Below are 15666 nucleotides of genomic sequence, written 5' to 3'. Positions count from 1 at the left end.
ATACTAAATGCTGGAGGTAATGCCACAACGCAAATTCAGATTTCAAGATTTCAACATTTTGACTGTGCTCCATAGCAAATGATGCCTTGTGAATATTTGGAAAACTGAAGCAAAAGTTATTTTAGAAAAATGCACTGCCAGTAATGCTTGTGGCAATGGTAGGTAAATGCCTAAAAACATCCCTATGCAGTTCCCTGAGCACAAACCAACAGGTGAACTCAAACAGATTCACGGTTTTAAATAGTGACTTTCATACAGAGATGAAAATAAAGGAAAGCACATCAGACTACCAAAAACAAATAAAACAACACCAGTACCAAGAACTGTTTTTCGGGACAGAGGCTTAAAGAATAATCCACTTAAGCTTTCACTTACTATTTAATTTACCAGTTTCCCCACCACAGACATGCAATCTGGATAAAAGCAGACATTTATTTGGCATCCTGGTTATAGCCAGTACTTCCACTGAATAAATGAAGGCCTGGATCTTGCTATTGGATCAATAGGAATTAACTTGTGCAGAGCCCCGTTACCTTCCAAGGATCTCTAGCAGGCACAAAATTATGTATGTGTCAACTTATTTCTCAAATGGGGGCCTTGTTCTGCAAAACAAACACTAGCTATAACAACTAAGGAATTAAAATGAATTCGAAGACCCCATTCATAGCACTGTTCTGTACTTTATGTGGAGCTGGGGAAATTCCTTGATCCTAATCTTGAAGAAAAAATTCCCTTCTAAAATATTTTTTAAATATTCCACACACGATTTTTATTGGAGACAACTGCATTTCTACCTAAATCCCTCAACCTCCCTCTATAGTCCATTGAGTTTAAATGGACATCAGCTGTATAGTAACATTTTAAAGCCTTTCTGTATGCTGTCTTGCATGAAGAAGTGGGAATCAGGGATCACACTGGCTCTTTTTAAGAAACAAAACACTCAGTTTCAGGTTTCAGAACAAGTGCTTGAAAAACTGACTTCCTAAATACCAACTATATTTTCTTTCTTGCCCTCTTACAGGCCTTTTCCAAGCCTGTAACATAAGCAGAAAAATCCATCTAGATTGTTCAATATTCTTAATCTTAAGATTAGTGACAGGACTTCAACTTCCTATCTAGTCCAGAAATAAATGTAGGCTACAGACTTCTCCAGTCATATTCATCTATTGTTAGATCATTGAAATAAAATAGTATTCTTTTTACATCCAAAGCAGAGTAGGGAAGAGGAACAAAGTTTCCACCTCTGGCTGGCAGACAGAATTAGATAATTCAGTGTTAATAAAGACAGAAATTACATTTGCAGCCACCAGATAATTCAAAAATAACAAGAAACTAAACTGATCCTTTTCTTCTGCGTTGAATGTAATAGTGAGCCTGAACAAAGTGGCAGGCCTACCTGCTCTCAGGGGGCTGGACTGCATGCTTTCAGAGCTGAGGTGAGACAATCTCCTGTGCTTACCATTATTCACTACACATTAAGGCTGTCTGGATAGTTTGAGCTCAGAGGGACAAGAGATGCAAACTTGGGATCACAGAAACAAATTCTCTGAATGACTAAAAGCAGCCTATGTCTGTTGTCTCTCGAAAACCATCTCCAAATAATTCATTTACAGAACAAATAATAACTTATAATCATATGTAGCTCATATGCCTGCTTCCTTCCAGCAACTGTCCAAACAGCATCATGGAAATAGTTTGGAGAAACCATCCCCTGGCTCATTTCCCTGGCAGAGTTGGCAGTATCCTTACCACTCAAGAGCTTGTCCATTAAAATGCTTGTCCAAACCTCAGTGCATCTGTGGAGGAGCAAGCGCAGTGACGAAGCCCGTTACAGCGAAGAGATGGTTCTGCTGCTGGCACTAGCAGAAGTGCTCTTCGTTCTGGGTTTGGCCATGGACTCAGACTCCCTCTGCTCACCCACTACTTTTTACAAAAACTGCTGGATCCGACGCTTCCCAGGTCTTCTGATCGACCTGCAGGAATCACAGCGGAGGGGAGCCCAGGTGCTGAAGATTTATTCAGAAGTCTCATCCCAACAATGCAGCAGAACCTGCTGCCTGATGAAGAATGGTGAGTGTTCTGTTATGAAGATTGTGACAGATATTAACATATGTATTACCATATATGAGGAAAAACATTTTGGTCAATTTTTATGCAAATATTCCTTTATTTGAAGAAGAAATAGTAGAAAAATGGTGCAGTACCTATTTTTTGAGGCAAGAAAGCAGAGGCACATTGTAGCTGTTCTCCTGTCTTCCCTTCAGTCCCATAGAAAGGCATTTGATAATCTGAAATTTTTCTGGAAGACTACACTAGAAAGACACGAAAATCTTAAGGTCTGCCTTCGAAAATTTAAATCTCTATTATAAAATTTCTGGTCAATGCTAACGTTAAAACAGTAGCGCTTCAATATCCATATTACCACCTACTCCTGTAGAGAAAAAATACATTCTGTTATCAGTGACACTTACTCCAACAGGACTCTTCTTCATGGAGTATGATACTAGGCTAGAATATGGTGAGGGAGGAAAAAAGAAGCAATACAAAATTTGGCCTTCTCTGACATACAAGAATACTCAGTTTCTTGGTGAAAGGACTCTTGTTGAATGTTTACACCACATTTCTGGTCCAACCCAGGTATATGGGGCTGCTCAATATGAGCAATAAAGCAGAGACATAGCAGCTATTCAGCTTGCAACCTCTTTCCTCCCCTTCCGTCAGTCTTATAAATTCAGTCTCAGAAAAAAAATTAGAAAATTTCATTGCTTGTCTTAAGCCCTAAGACTATACTTTCTCTGTTCCACTGCACTTACTTTAGGCATATATTGCAGGAGTGCACTTGAAGAGTGCTTCTGTGGTGCCTAAATTTGATTGCAAAACTCAAAAGACTTGAAAGGTTTTTGAATAGGGAGGATGAAAGTGGCCTACCAGTTACTAAAAACTGTCAATACACATTTTGAGGAAATTTTGAATTATGAATAAAGATATGAGCCTGACCACCTAACACTGAGATAGCTAATAAAACTGCCAGAGGCATTCCTGGGAGGAGTCAACTTCTGTCTTAATTATTGTGATGAAAGAACTATTATATATATTTCAGTAATGGTTTTTTTTTCCTATTTAGCCAATGAACTTTTTGTCATAAAACAAGGGACTGGGCATCTTACAGAGATAAATAATGGTACCTGGAACCTTGCTTTTACAATCTTACATAGTCAAATATGATTTTGTTCCAGTCTTAGCAAAAATACAAAGACATTAGATGGCATTTCAAAGGTACACTTTAAATCAGCTGGTAATTCTGATTTAGTCCCAAGGAGACATATGTAGTCACTACCAGAAATATTACTGCAAATAAATATCCTAATTAAGATATCAGAAATAAAGATTTGTAAGAAGTTTAATAACAGACTTTTCTTTACTGGATTATCAGTAAAAGCAAAGTTACTAAAAGCTCATCTTACAACTCAGAAACATTTTGAAATAATTTAAAAGCAAACAATAAAATTTGTTGCTTTTGTCTATTCAAAGTAATAAAAAATATTTTACAGAATGCTCTTAGAGCTTTTATCTTGACCAAAGAACTGTCCCTCCTTATCAAAAAAAGTTTGTGACTTATTTTTCTTACCCTATTTTATGCAATAAAATCCATCACACATCTGAAAGAGACTATATCCACAGACAACCAAGTTCTTCAAATGGAAGACTTCTTTTTCTAATATTTAATGGTATTTTCATGAAGGTTACAAAGTAATCATTGAAATTAAAAATGTTTTTAAAATTATGTTGTGCTGAAAAAAAAAGAGTTTCTAAAGACCCTACAAGTTTGCACAAATATGGAAAGTAGGAAAATTTTGGGAGATTTCACTCCTCCGTCCAAGCAAATATATTATTTTCAGATGTCTTATATGTTCTTAAATAAGCTAGTTTTTATATTAGCAAACCTGCACAGTATTCATGTATCATGCTAAAAACAAACTTAAAATATGCTATTAGCACAAAACTTCCATTCTTTAACAAAATCGAGAACACTGTATATCTGGGTCTGAAGGCAAAGTACATACTGCTACAATATGTGATGAAAATGAAGCACAGTTTTCTTTCCAAAGAAAAATCATCAATGTGAACAAAAATCTGAAAAGTTTGATTTTCAAACAATGACTTCATAATATCACATTATTAATGTTTGCATTAATCTTTGAATAAAAGATAGCACAGAAAATCAAATAATATATAGATATTTCATACAAATATTTGAAGAGACTTGTCTTTTAAACTGTTAACTTATGCTAAAAATGATACAAAAAGGTTTGTGACACCTAGAACTATTTTTGTATTCAGAAACTGATTCTTAAAAATAGTGATTGGATTTTAAATTGCCTTACCCATGGAAGCCAACGTACTTTGTATATCACCTGTAAATATGTTTGCAGTTCTCAAGAAATAGATTAAAATATTAACGTAGTGACTAAAGATGCCCCCTTAACCCTGCAGAATAGATGTAATATTTGAATTAAAATGTAAACTAATTGGCGTATAACAGAGCCAAAACTTTGTATAAGCCCTGTAAAATTATCATTCTGTCTTCCACAAGACATCATCTTCTGTTTTTTGTATAATCATAACCTTCCTTCTACCAATCTTAATTGTCTAAGAATATATTCTAAGCACAAGTTCCTATGACAAATAAATGATGAAACTTAAGTAGAGTTAAATATAGGGTATGAAAATGATATAATTGAAAGAAAAATTGCAGGTTATCCTCTTTGTTTTAGAGCTGATGTCAAATTGTATCTCTACCTGCCTTTAATTAAAGATCCCAGTTTTATCTGTAGATATTACTGTTTTGTTTCAGCTAGGCAGACAACTTTGATCTTTATACCCAAAGTAGCTAAAAACCACAAGACAATAGAAATTCTGTAATAGCACTTCTGCCATCATCCTTCATTTCCATAAAGTTGGCTGCATCTGTATTGTTCAGACAGACAGAATGCATTTTCGTTGCAAATACTTAGACTGAATGGGAAACATTTTTTGAAAACAATACTTCTCTCCTGTGGCAGGTAAGTTCATTATAGCTGAAAAACTTGTTTCCAAGCTGCAGGTTTACTGTATGACACCGTATGCAGGCTACTAACTGAAAAAAATATATAAGTAATAGAGAAAAGATAGTAGGGCTGGATTTAGTGTATTTTCTTCCTTTTTTTTTTTTTTTCATTTGTGGATAGTTAAGACTTTTTGTTTAGGATTACATAACATGGAAAGAGTTGCATAATTTTTCCATTATAGACTGCGGAAGTATTACAAATTAGTTTAATTACAAATATGATGCTAATGGTTGGCATAAACATCTAAGTAAATGGAATACATTTATAAAGCTAGGTAGCTTCTGAATAATTTAGGTAAAATAAAGCTTTTTGTTAATGGTGCTACATCAATATACTATAACTAAAATGCTTCTTTTTCAGTATTAACAAAAATCACAATTATCTTAGAAATGTTTGCCTGAAACAACTTTTCAGCTCTAGTAATCCATATATTTTAATGAGAGTTACACTAAGAAATACACATAACCATCTTATCTTAAAAGCTAATTTCATAAATACATTGCCCGACTTAGATTCAGGAGGAATGCTAGAATTTTTTCAAGTGCAAAGCTTGAGACTCACAATCAATATCAGAAAAGTTCTCTTTAGCATTTTTAGTGATTCACTGGCTTTTCTGCTATTTAATTTTTCCTCAGTCCTGGCAATACTTTTTTAATTGCAAGTAGCTGTGTTACTTCAGGTATGGAGGTTACATTCAAGGCTGGAAAGAGATTAGGTAAAATTAAAAAAAGCAAAAAACCAAAAACATCTAATTAACCCCCAAACTAACTATTATCATGCTCCAAGCAGACTGATATCGTAAGAGAAAATTAACTTTTGACTAGATATTTACCTTTTGATGCATTGTAAGACTCTGTAAGAAGAATCTTGCATGGGTTTTGATATAGCGTGACACTAACCATAAATATTTTAGCACGGAGATAAACATAAAACTATCAAAAGCACCTGATTAAATTGACTTCTAAGCCCTATTTTCAATCTAATCCTAAATCACTGGAATTTAGGCATCTTTATACTTTTGAAAATTGTTTTTCAGTGACAAATTGTTGAGGCATTTTTTCCTCATTATTTTAGCCCTGATTTCTGATGTGGGAAGATAGAACTGAATTTCCAAACATAAATCAAGAATTGTCTAAACTAAGTCTATACACTTTGTTCACAGAAGCCCAATAGCACAAGGACAAACAAGGAAAAGGACTGGGAACTGACAGTAGGGCAAGATGTTGCTTACTTACTGCAGTTCAGTAGATGGTCATTTAATAGTCTGCATGAAGTAATTGGTTGCAGTCCAGTTTCAAGCAGACAGGTATCCATACCACAACAGCAAACAGCTTAAAGCTGTCTTCCTTGATAGCTTTACTTTTAGAAATGATCTATTCCCTGCAGCTGAGGTGTGATGGAAGGGACTGTGTGAGGAAACTGGTAGCAGGACTATAAGCTACAGCATATCAATTCTGTAAATTAATTTAATCAGAGCCACATTTGGAATTCAAGTGGCCATTCTACTCCTTTTCTCCAGATGTAAAATAATAGTCCTAAATAGTTCTACCTTTCTGACCATGGGTTTAATTAGTTTGTAAAATAACAAGAACCACAGATCTAAAGCACTACGTAGTTCCCCAGTATTATCGCTCTTTTACTGTTAAATAGTGTAGTAACATGCAAAATGCAATGAGGTCATGAGGCTGACAAACTCAGCTTTATTCTTTTCTTGTTATAGTGTCCTGCAATCTAGCAGTGTTCTACCATGGAGCTCCTCATGAGAACATGAACTGCCTGCACTTGTCTTGCCCAGCATTGGAAAGCTGCATACTAAAGGCTAGAATCAACACCATTTTGTACAACATCACAAGAGGTAATCAGATATTACATGCATAAAGGCTGAAAACACAGCAACTTTAAGAAATGATAAGATTTTACTAGGTCAGGTGTTATGCTCAAAGATCTTCTTAAGTAATACACATAATGCTAAAAATGCATCAAAGTTTTTTTCCTATTTCATTAAAGTACCTATTTCAGAGAATACTTTCCCCCTTTCTTCCATTCATCATTTGAGAAAGGACCTGGAAGATACCCCCTGCTTTCAAGATTCATGTTCTAAAATGAGTATCTAAAGAATATTTGTTTATGATTTAATAGGGATTGACCCAGATCTTCTTATTTTTGAGAAACTGACACCAAGAGAGCCAAATACTCACTCCTCACTGAACAAATATGAAAGGCAAAACAGCACAAAGATGACTGAGCCGGAAAGATGCCAGCAAAATGATGTCACATCAAGTTCTCTTCTACGCCAAGCTCCATCTTCTACCACTAGCCACGGCTTAACAGCAGACAGTTACACCTTCAGCACAAGCCTAAGGGTCCAAAAAATTGAAGTTACCACTTTGTCCAGGCCAGAAACTTTTCTACTAGATGATCATTTTGCTAAGAAGACCAGCACGACTTCAGTAAGCAGTGGGTCTCTCACCAGTTCAGACCAAAGGACTGTACATTCAACTCTGATATCTAAATCCTCCGAAACGTTATCCCACGTGCCCACTCCTTCTCGTCTGAACAGCAGTAAGCAATACTTTAATGATACCAAAGGCTACAGCGGTAGGAACTATACTTCAGATAATGAGGCACCTGCTTGGGAAGCTGTAGCTTTGGGTGTCTGGTTGATTCCGGTTGTTCTTTGCTCTTCTCTTATCTTCCTTTGCTGTTGTACTGTTGCTCTTGCAGCAGGGTGTTGCAGAAAGAGAAGAGGTGAGTATAAGCCCATAAAGAGAGGAAGAACAGTGTATAGGCAGTTCATAAAATATACTACTGTCAAAAGTAGTTTGTAAAATACTGTCACCATCCTTGTTTTGGAACAAACAGTTTTTTAAAAATGAATTGTATATAACAGCTTATTTCTTACATGTTTCTTTTACAGAACAAAAGATAATTTTTACTCACAGTTTCAGCATCTTTTGGTTGCAGTTTCCTTCTCATGAGATAAAACACAGTTTCCTTGTCTCTTCAGGGAAGTGGTACACATTCCACAGCTCCCACTGCATGTTCGGAGGTTTCTGAGCACATTTGGGTTTATAATCTGACCCAGACTAATGCCTAACAAACAGTATATACTTACTATAATTTAAGAGAGCAGGTTCACTGCAGCTTTACATATCCTTTCCCTCACACTGACTAACCTGAGAAAATGAAGTATATATGCAATCAGTAAAACTGATTGAAGTTTCACAGTATCATAAGAGAGTCATTCAATTATAACCATCCTTTAACTGCCTCAGATCTAGTTGTTTCTATAAAAACCCTGTTTATATTCTCCAATTAAAATCTACAGACAGGGTGCTTTTCCCCCTTTCATCTCCAATATTGAGACCAAACAATTCAATTCAGCCAGCACTTTTTACTTCTTTGAAAAACAACAAAAAACCCTAAATCCTCAAAACTACTAAATCCCATTAACTCATACCCAAATATCTGATTATTCAAACTTTAAGCTTTATTTTCCTCACTTCTTTCTTCACTCTTCTAATATCACTTCAAACGTTTCCTAAGTCATCCCAGAAACACCTTCAGACTTTTACTGTTTTTGTAAACTTGATCTGTTACGCATTCAAAAATCCACTTGGTTATTGGCTAAGTAAGGGATAAATGTGGCTGACTAAGAGCTGTTCATATATTGCTATTAGTGTCAACCTAGGTTGTTCACTTGCTTTTTCTTGTCTACTTGTATTTATTGTTTACATCATTAGCTCTTTAAAATAGGGACATTTGTTAAATATATGTTGCATAGCAATACAGCATAAAAGGCTTTGGAAGTTCTAGGAGGTAGCATTAGAATAAAACAGCTTTTTTGGTTCCTAATCCTGTATACTACATTTATAAAAGTCCTCCTCCTAAATACAAATCAAGTGACTAGATCAACAGGGTAGCAAGCTATTTCCTTGCCTTACCATACTTAGGAAGTTTGTTTAGCAAAGCAAATATTTTCAGCAGTAACCAGGACTGTTCTTCATCTTTTAAACTTGTTGATGTTTCAGAGCTCCTCACTTCTTCACTTATTGTAAGGAGTTTCTTTATTTTCTAGAGAAGTTTAAACGATGCAAAAAGAAAGAAAGAAAAACGAAATCGATAGTCACATGTCTATGCAGAAAATTATTTTAAAACTAATACGATTTATGGAATGTTCAAAAACTAGAGTGATGAGGTTATAAGGCCACATGAATACCTAATCAGAGTTGAGTAGGTCATTCTGAAAGAAAAAGACCTCCTTATAATTATGTTTTAGTACACATTGATCAGCACTGTAGCTTAGGAAACTGAAGTTTAAAGAACCTGTTAACAGTCTTCAGTTGAACTTCTATGCTAATTTATATGCAATAGACGAAAGATAGACACAGGGATAAAAAGAACATTTTAAACTTTTCTAAAGGAGGGGTATTTTTAATCATTTGAAATAACACAAAAGCAGTTTCTTCCAATTAAGCTTTAAAAAGTTAGAAATAAGTATGGTTTGTTTTTAAGGGCAGTTCTATGCTTATATGTAAAGCGATGAATCGTTAGAAATGTATGCATGGCAAAATGTACCTCAGATTTGACCAACCTGATCTTTATCATCAAATCGCGCTTTTCTAATTCATCATGTGGCTGGATCTAGGACATCATCTTTGTTAAATTATCACTAAAGACATTCACAATGAAAACTTCAGTTAAGAATGATGAGACCCCAACGGTTCTTCAGTGTTAGAGGAAGCTGACGTACAGTCTTTTCGAGGAAGAGGAACTAGGTGAGAGGAAGCAAGGTACTCTATATTGTATCAAAAGATGAATATGGTCATGCTGTAAATAAAGAACATATTTCTTATGTTTTTCATCTTAAGATAATCTTAATGGAACTGTCCCTAAAATGGAGAACTTTCAGATGTGATTCACTTCATTAGGAAACACAGGCACATGCACATCAAAGGAGGAATGCAGTCCCTCAACCTGTAAAGTACTGTACTTTATATCCTGTCACCACAACTTACACCACTAATGGTGATGCACACCAAGACCTTCAGTATGGTTTAACTAAGAGCTGCAGACCATTTAGTTCAGGACACTTTTCGCACAGTACTCTACCGTCTATTCTCTGTCCAAGTCAAATTCAGAAGGAAATGTTCATTGCTCAGTGAAGCATCTCTGTGTTAAAGACAGAGGCAGGCATAGCTCATTGCCATTTACAAAGTCTTAACCAGGAAATGAAAGGTCAGTAAAGCTGATGTTTTGATCTTTATCACAGCCAATGTCTAGACACTTCTCATAGCATGGCAACCTGATCGAATACATTAAATAAACAAACAGATTAATCACATTCTCCATGTCAAATTGTGGTACTCTCCACTCAATACTGATAATAGGCACATTTTGTCATCGGATTCTCTCACAAAACCCTTCAGCCAGCATTCTCACATCAGTTTGTAATGAAGACTTTTAAAATTAGATTTTACTCCCTGTAATTTCTAAAATCATGTAACCAAGGAAAACACATTTTAAAACCAACCTGCATCTCAAATGTAAAGATATATGAAAAGCAGGTCTAAAATTCAGCTAGTTACTTTTCTGTTTGTCTATTTGCTACCACGCCAATAAACATCCAAGGTAATGTAGTAATAAAGAAATGATTCATCAAGTTGTCTCCTTAACATGGTCAAGAAAAATCACAACGGCAAAGTTCATGTTTTGCTGCCAAAGGATGGTTCAGCAAAAACCTCACTTTGAAGAACATTGTATTTTTATAGGATTAACAATTAAGAAGCCTAAACCTAAACCCAGATACTCTGTAAGAGAACTAGATCTGCACTCTGGGATGTCTTTTTCAGACTGAATGGAGCCATTCTCTTCTAAAGCTCTGCTTGTGTTCACATCATAGCTCCTAGCCAAAGAGAAGGCATGTTAATTGAGAAATTAAGTCATCTCGAACTACACAAACTATTTTCAGGAACTTGCAGCACAGAACTCCAAATATAATTGATCTTGAAACTCAGGGAATATGATAAAATTTTTATTGCTCAGTGCTCTTGCCTGAGGATGAAAATTACTGTCCTGCAGGATGATCAGGCTACATAATTCCATGCTATTTTTAGGATGCAGAATTCGCATGCAGGCAGCTGAGTCAAATTCGGATCGTGAAAATCACTTTCTGTTTACCTAAAAATTCCCCTCTCAGTTTTAACTGGATAATCTGTGTTTCATTTTTCTTAGCCTAGAGTTTTGCCAAGCATTGCTGAACATTAGTTACCTTCAATTACACAGGCATACGTATTTTGTATTATAATTAGTTGTTTCATACTTTGTGAATTTTTTTTATATGAATGTCAACTTTTGTTTCCTCTTCCAGGTTTTAAAGAAAAGGGACTGAACGACATCTCTTTCTACCTGCCCCACATAAGAAATAAGTAAGAAGATTTGCAGAACTGTGTAACAATGTGAAGTGACAGTGCTGAAACACAGTGCCCTTTATACATTAATTTATTATACTGAAAAGAAATATATTTCTGATTCATCTGGTTATTTATTCATATGTATAAAATAGGGGAAGGTCTCTTAAATTTATAACACAGTATCGCTCAACTGCAGTCAAGTGAGCGAGATCTTTCCATGTCAAGGCAACATAGCTAATGCATTATCAAAACTGGATGTGTAATACTCAAAAGACAGGAAACATCAGAAGTGAACTTGAACATGGGACAATACCTCTCTGTTCTTCCTGTACTATTAAGAAATTAGAGTTCTCAATGAGAGTTCTCAGATAAATATCATACAGTTTAATGGAAAACTGAAACATGTTCTAACATCTTGCAATACCTTCATTATAAGGGACTTGCGCAACTTCATTGATCCCCAAATCCTTAGTATCTTTTCTTATTCCGACCTTTCTTCCTATTCAGGCTGCTACCTGAATGCCTCATGAAACATTTGCTGACAATATGCATTGCTGGAAAGTCAATAGTAGTAGGCTTCTTCCAGCCTAACTCTTCCTTTACTATAAATGACCCTCCATAGCAGCTTGAATGAAGAAAAAAGAAAATCTAGTCATAACAGATAGACATAATAAGTGGAATACATTTTAAAAAAAAAAAGTGTTGGGGAGGAATGAACTACTTAAAAAGTAAGAACTTGCTGTTCTTACATCAGGGATGGTTGTATACCCAAGACTACCCAAAGATGACCATAGAAATCTGTTCATTAGACACGATACACCCCAAGATGTCAGAAATACAAATCCCTGCAAGGAGGCATTAATCTTAATGGAAATAAACCACAGGCAATATACCCTTTATCTTAAAACAGCTGTTTTTTCACCTCTTTCTGCTCTCAGAACAGTAACTTGTATCTGATCACTGATCAGCTGTGTGATCTGAAGCAAGTCACAATCATCTTTGGGGTCCATGGTTTCTTTACCTCTGGGTTAGTATGTGTACCACTTGGTAGCAACTTCATGTTCCTTTGCTACTCACCTTCAAAACTCTGTTCTGCGGATTCATATCAGTGAATTAGGATACCAATATTAACCAGAAGAAACAGATGAGAGAGAAGTGAAGATTTTTATTTATTCCATGCACAACACTGGTGGGGCAGGATGAAATGATTAGAATACTTGGCATCATGTTCCAGAGAATTATTCTGATTTGTTGGTATATGCTGAAAAAATTAGGCAGAAAAGGGTTCTATAAAGCACAGCAACAGAACTGTTTTATTACAACCTAGGACAGTCAAAAGAAAGTGAATACATATGTTATGAGGGAAAAATGCAAGTTTTCTAGGTGGAAAGATGTCTTGTCCAGACAGCACATCCCTCTTCAGACAGCTGTCCCTTTATCCCTTAGGTGTGCTTGTATCAATGCAATACATCAAAACAGGGCAAAAGTGTAATCAGGAGTATAAATTACCTCTCTGAAGGTAATCATGAGATTACCTGCAAGTGTTTACCACCTCCTCTCCTTACATATAGCTAGTCACATGCAGATCTTGGTGCTTGGAGAAGTAACTGTAACATCCACCCTCCTTGCCAAAGACTGAATCATGTCTCTGTATAGGCCTTCCCGTCTAATCAGAGCAAGAGATTGTGCTTAGTGACCTACAGCCCTGTGTAACGGGGCAAAAGTGTGATAGACAACCTCAGGAAACTATACAGTGAAACTATACTTTTACTCCACAACTCTTCACACAGTGTTTACTAAAAGCATCTTATACCAGTGATTACAGTAGTTTATAGATACAAGAAATTAGCCATAATACTGACAAAGCAAGTTCTTTTCCAGTTTGACCAAGTGCTAGATCTCAACCTCTTTTGAAATGTTTATATGAGAGATAAAAGAAAGGTTAGCCTCTTGAACAGCACCAGCAAAACTATGCATCAGGACTGTTCCAGATGGCCAAGAAATTAATTTGTGTAAGTTTTTTCCATTGGAGACAGCTTATTTTTCCTTTGCTGTAAGAAACTTACTTTTCCAGTTTGCAGGGGCAAGTGTTCAGATTTGAAATGAGACTTCTGCTACTTGGAGTTTAGAACAATGACCTCAAAGAAGTACACATAGTAGCCTTCCTGGTCAGGTTTCAATCTATGATGGACAGGGTTACCTGAGGTTAAGGCTGTCATGAACTAGCACCACATGCCTCTTGGCTAATAAATATCAGTAAAAGAATTGCCTATAGAGACAGCCAACGCCTCTAGATATTACATGTGTTTTTTGTTCCCCCTTCCTTCTCGATTTATGCACCGAGGGCCTAGCCCGCTTCTTGATTTAAATGCTAGCTATCTACATTTCTACCTAAACATAACATGAAACCTGAGCATTTCCCTGTAACAGAAGAATGTACAGATGTACAAGTATACATAGAGGAATGCACACTTTAGAGCTGTGCATTTATATTATGACACATTAATGACTGATCATTGATAAGGATGTACTTATTATTGTGCAGCAGAGTGGCTTAAATTGCAGATCTATTATGCTTTAACTCTACAGCTTTCGAACTGCAGTGCGGGTTTCCAAGGGGGCAGTCTTCAAGAATAACATACAGGAATGTATACAAAGATGTGTAGTTTTTATTAAAACATACATTATATTACACATCACCAAGGACTGCAGGACTCCTACTGAAATTGAGATCCCACTGCCCTAGATATTAAAAAAAAAAAAAAAAAAAAAAAAAAACACACAGAGAAATACTGGCACCCTTAAACATTAAATAGTTTGGAGGGAGAAGGAAAAAAAGAAACAGAAAAAGAGAGAAATATCCAAGATGGCAGAGTGCTAAAAATACAATCCAAGCCACCTGTGACCCAATCCACTGACTTACACAAGTTTTGTACCATAACACACAAATCACTAGTTAAAATAAAAATGCAACTCTGAATTTGGTATTGCTTTTGGTTCTAGCAGCTTGATAGGCCACTTGCAGGATTGGGAACATTTTTAATTTTGCTTGAATGTTTCTCAGAAAGGAAAGGAAGGGAATAAGACAAAGAAAAGAAAGATTGAAGGTCAATCTTGTAGATTTCTAAGGCCAGCTGGCCAATTGCTCTATACACAACAGGTCATTAAGCTATATACTATTGGAAAACTGATACCTTTGACAGTGATTCAATTTCTGATGATCAATGCTGGATGTGGTTAGGGACCATAACGAATTAGTCCCAACATTGCAAGTATTTGCTGGCCAAGAACAATGAGAAAAAAATCCATTGTTGTTAGAGACACTCGGGTGTCCTGACACTTGAAGGACGACCACGATTTATCCTGTCTGTATTTCTTGAAACATTTGTAGAACATATATAAGCTGGGCTTGAGAATGCTAGACGCGTATGGATTTTAGGTTTTTCATGAATTAGCTCTAAAGCTAATGAAGTGCCTACGTAATCAAATGAAAAATCACTTCCCTTTGCTGTGCTGTTCTTCCTGCCAGCCATTATTAAAAGGCAAATTCTTATTCAACTACAACTTTCACACAGAACCTTGCTTAAGTCCATTTAAAGTCTACAAAGAACAGAGGAAAAAGTGAATTGCCCTCTGTTGCAAAAAGAACTTTTTTTTTTTTTTTTAAATCAGGTGCCCGTATGTCTTGAGTACATAGGGACAATTCTATAGAGAAAAGCAAGCTTATCGTGTCTTAGGTTTCTTAAATATGTAAGGACATTACTTTGGAGCATTTAGTACAAGACATGCCATTGCAAAATGGAAGTTAGCTATATATGCTTGTTAGCAAACCAGTCCTTATGCAAGCATTGACAAAGCTAATTAAGCAAACATTTTATGTACATACTAAAGATCAATCTGCTCTGGAATAAATTCAGACACTCCTCCGCCATTCACACCATTCTCTGAGTCAAACTGCAATTACTTCCCAATGATTTTGGTTTGATTGCTATTCAAAAAAAGATTTGGAAAAGTACATCTGTGTAACTCCTAATGAGAATTTTAAATATTACCTCCTTTCTCCATGAATTAAGGAACATCCTGATAACAGCCAAAATTTTCTTCCCTTTAAGCTTTTGATAAAGCTCACATTAATACAAGTTTAA

At 35.8% G+C, this 15666-nt stretch overlaps 1 protein-coding gene and 1 long non-coding RNA gene across 4 annotated transcripts; one reads left to right on the top strand and one right to left on the bottom strand.

Moving 5' to 3' along the window:
- Positions 1 to 418: 418 nt before the first annotated feature.
- On the bottom strand, positions 419 to 7808 carry LOC135329350 (uncharacterized). The gene is made up of 4 exons (XR_010390762.1): positions 7737 to 7808; positions 7307 to 7465; positions 2205 to 2312; positions 419 to 2079 (listed from the first exon to the last, which is right to left on the bottom strand). It is a non-coding gene; the product is annotated as an uncharacterized LOC135329350 (long non-coding RNA).
- MANSC4 (MANSC domain containing 4) lies at positions 1773 to 11648 on the top strand. Of its 3 annotated transcripts, none has more exons than XR_010390753.1 (4): positions 1773 to 2070; positions 6829 to 6963; positions 7248 to 9886; positions 11479 to 11632. XR_010390753.1 is itself a non-coding variant. In XM_026102417.2 (4 exons), exons 1-4 carry the CDS (start codon positions 1773 to 1775, stop codon positions 11538 to 11540), a joined length of 918 nt encoding a protein of 305 aa, XP_025958202.1. In that variant the 3' UTR covers positions 11541 to 11648. The 3 variants fall into 3 exon arrangements, 2 of the variants coding, with proteins under 2 accessions (XP_025958202.1, XP_025958200.1); XM_026102417.2 differs by having other exon boundaries at positions 7248 to 7670; positions 11479 to 11648; XM_026102415.2 differs by lacking the exon at positions 11479 to 11632 and having other exon boundaries at positions 7248 to 9963.
- Positions 11649 to 15666: the final 4018 nt, after the last annotated feature.

The sequence above is a fragment of the Dromaius novaehollandiae genome, chromosome 1 (assembly GCF_036370855.1).
Source record: "Dromaius novaehollandiae isolate bDroNov1 chromosome 1, bDroNov1.hap1, whole genome shotgun sequence".
In the NCBI taxonomy this organism is placed as follows: domain Eukaryota; kingdom Metazoa; phylum Chordata; class Aves; order Casuariiformes; family Dromaiidae; genus Dromaius; species Dromaius novaehollandiae.
The sequence above is the reverse complement of the archived record's forward strand: the minus strand, read 5'-3'. Positions and strand labels throughout refer to the sequence as shown.

What these genes read in the sequence shown, in the direction of transcription:
- MANSC4 (XM_026102415.2), top strand. Translation starts at nt 1,773, where the DNA reads ATGCTTGTCCAAACCTCAGTGCATCTGTGGAGGAGCAAGCGCAGTGAC. An exon ending in CTGCTGCCTGATGAAGAATG is followed by an intron (nt 2,071 to 6,828) that starts GTGAGTGTTCTG and finishes TTCTTGTTATAG; the next exon opens with TGTCCTGCAATCTAGCAGTG. An exon ending in TTTGTACAACATCACAAGAG is followed by an intron (nt 6,964 to 7,247) that starts GTAATCAGATAT and finishes ATGATTTAATAG; the next exon opens with GGATTGACCCAGATCTTCTT.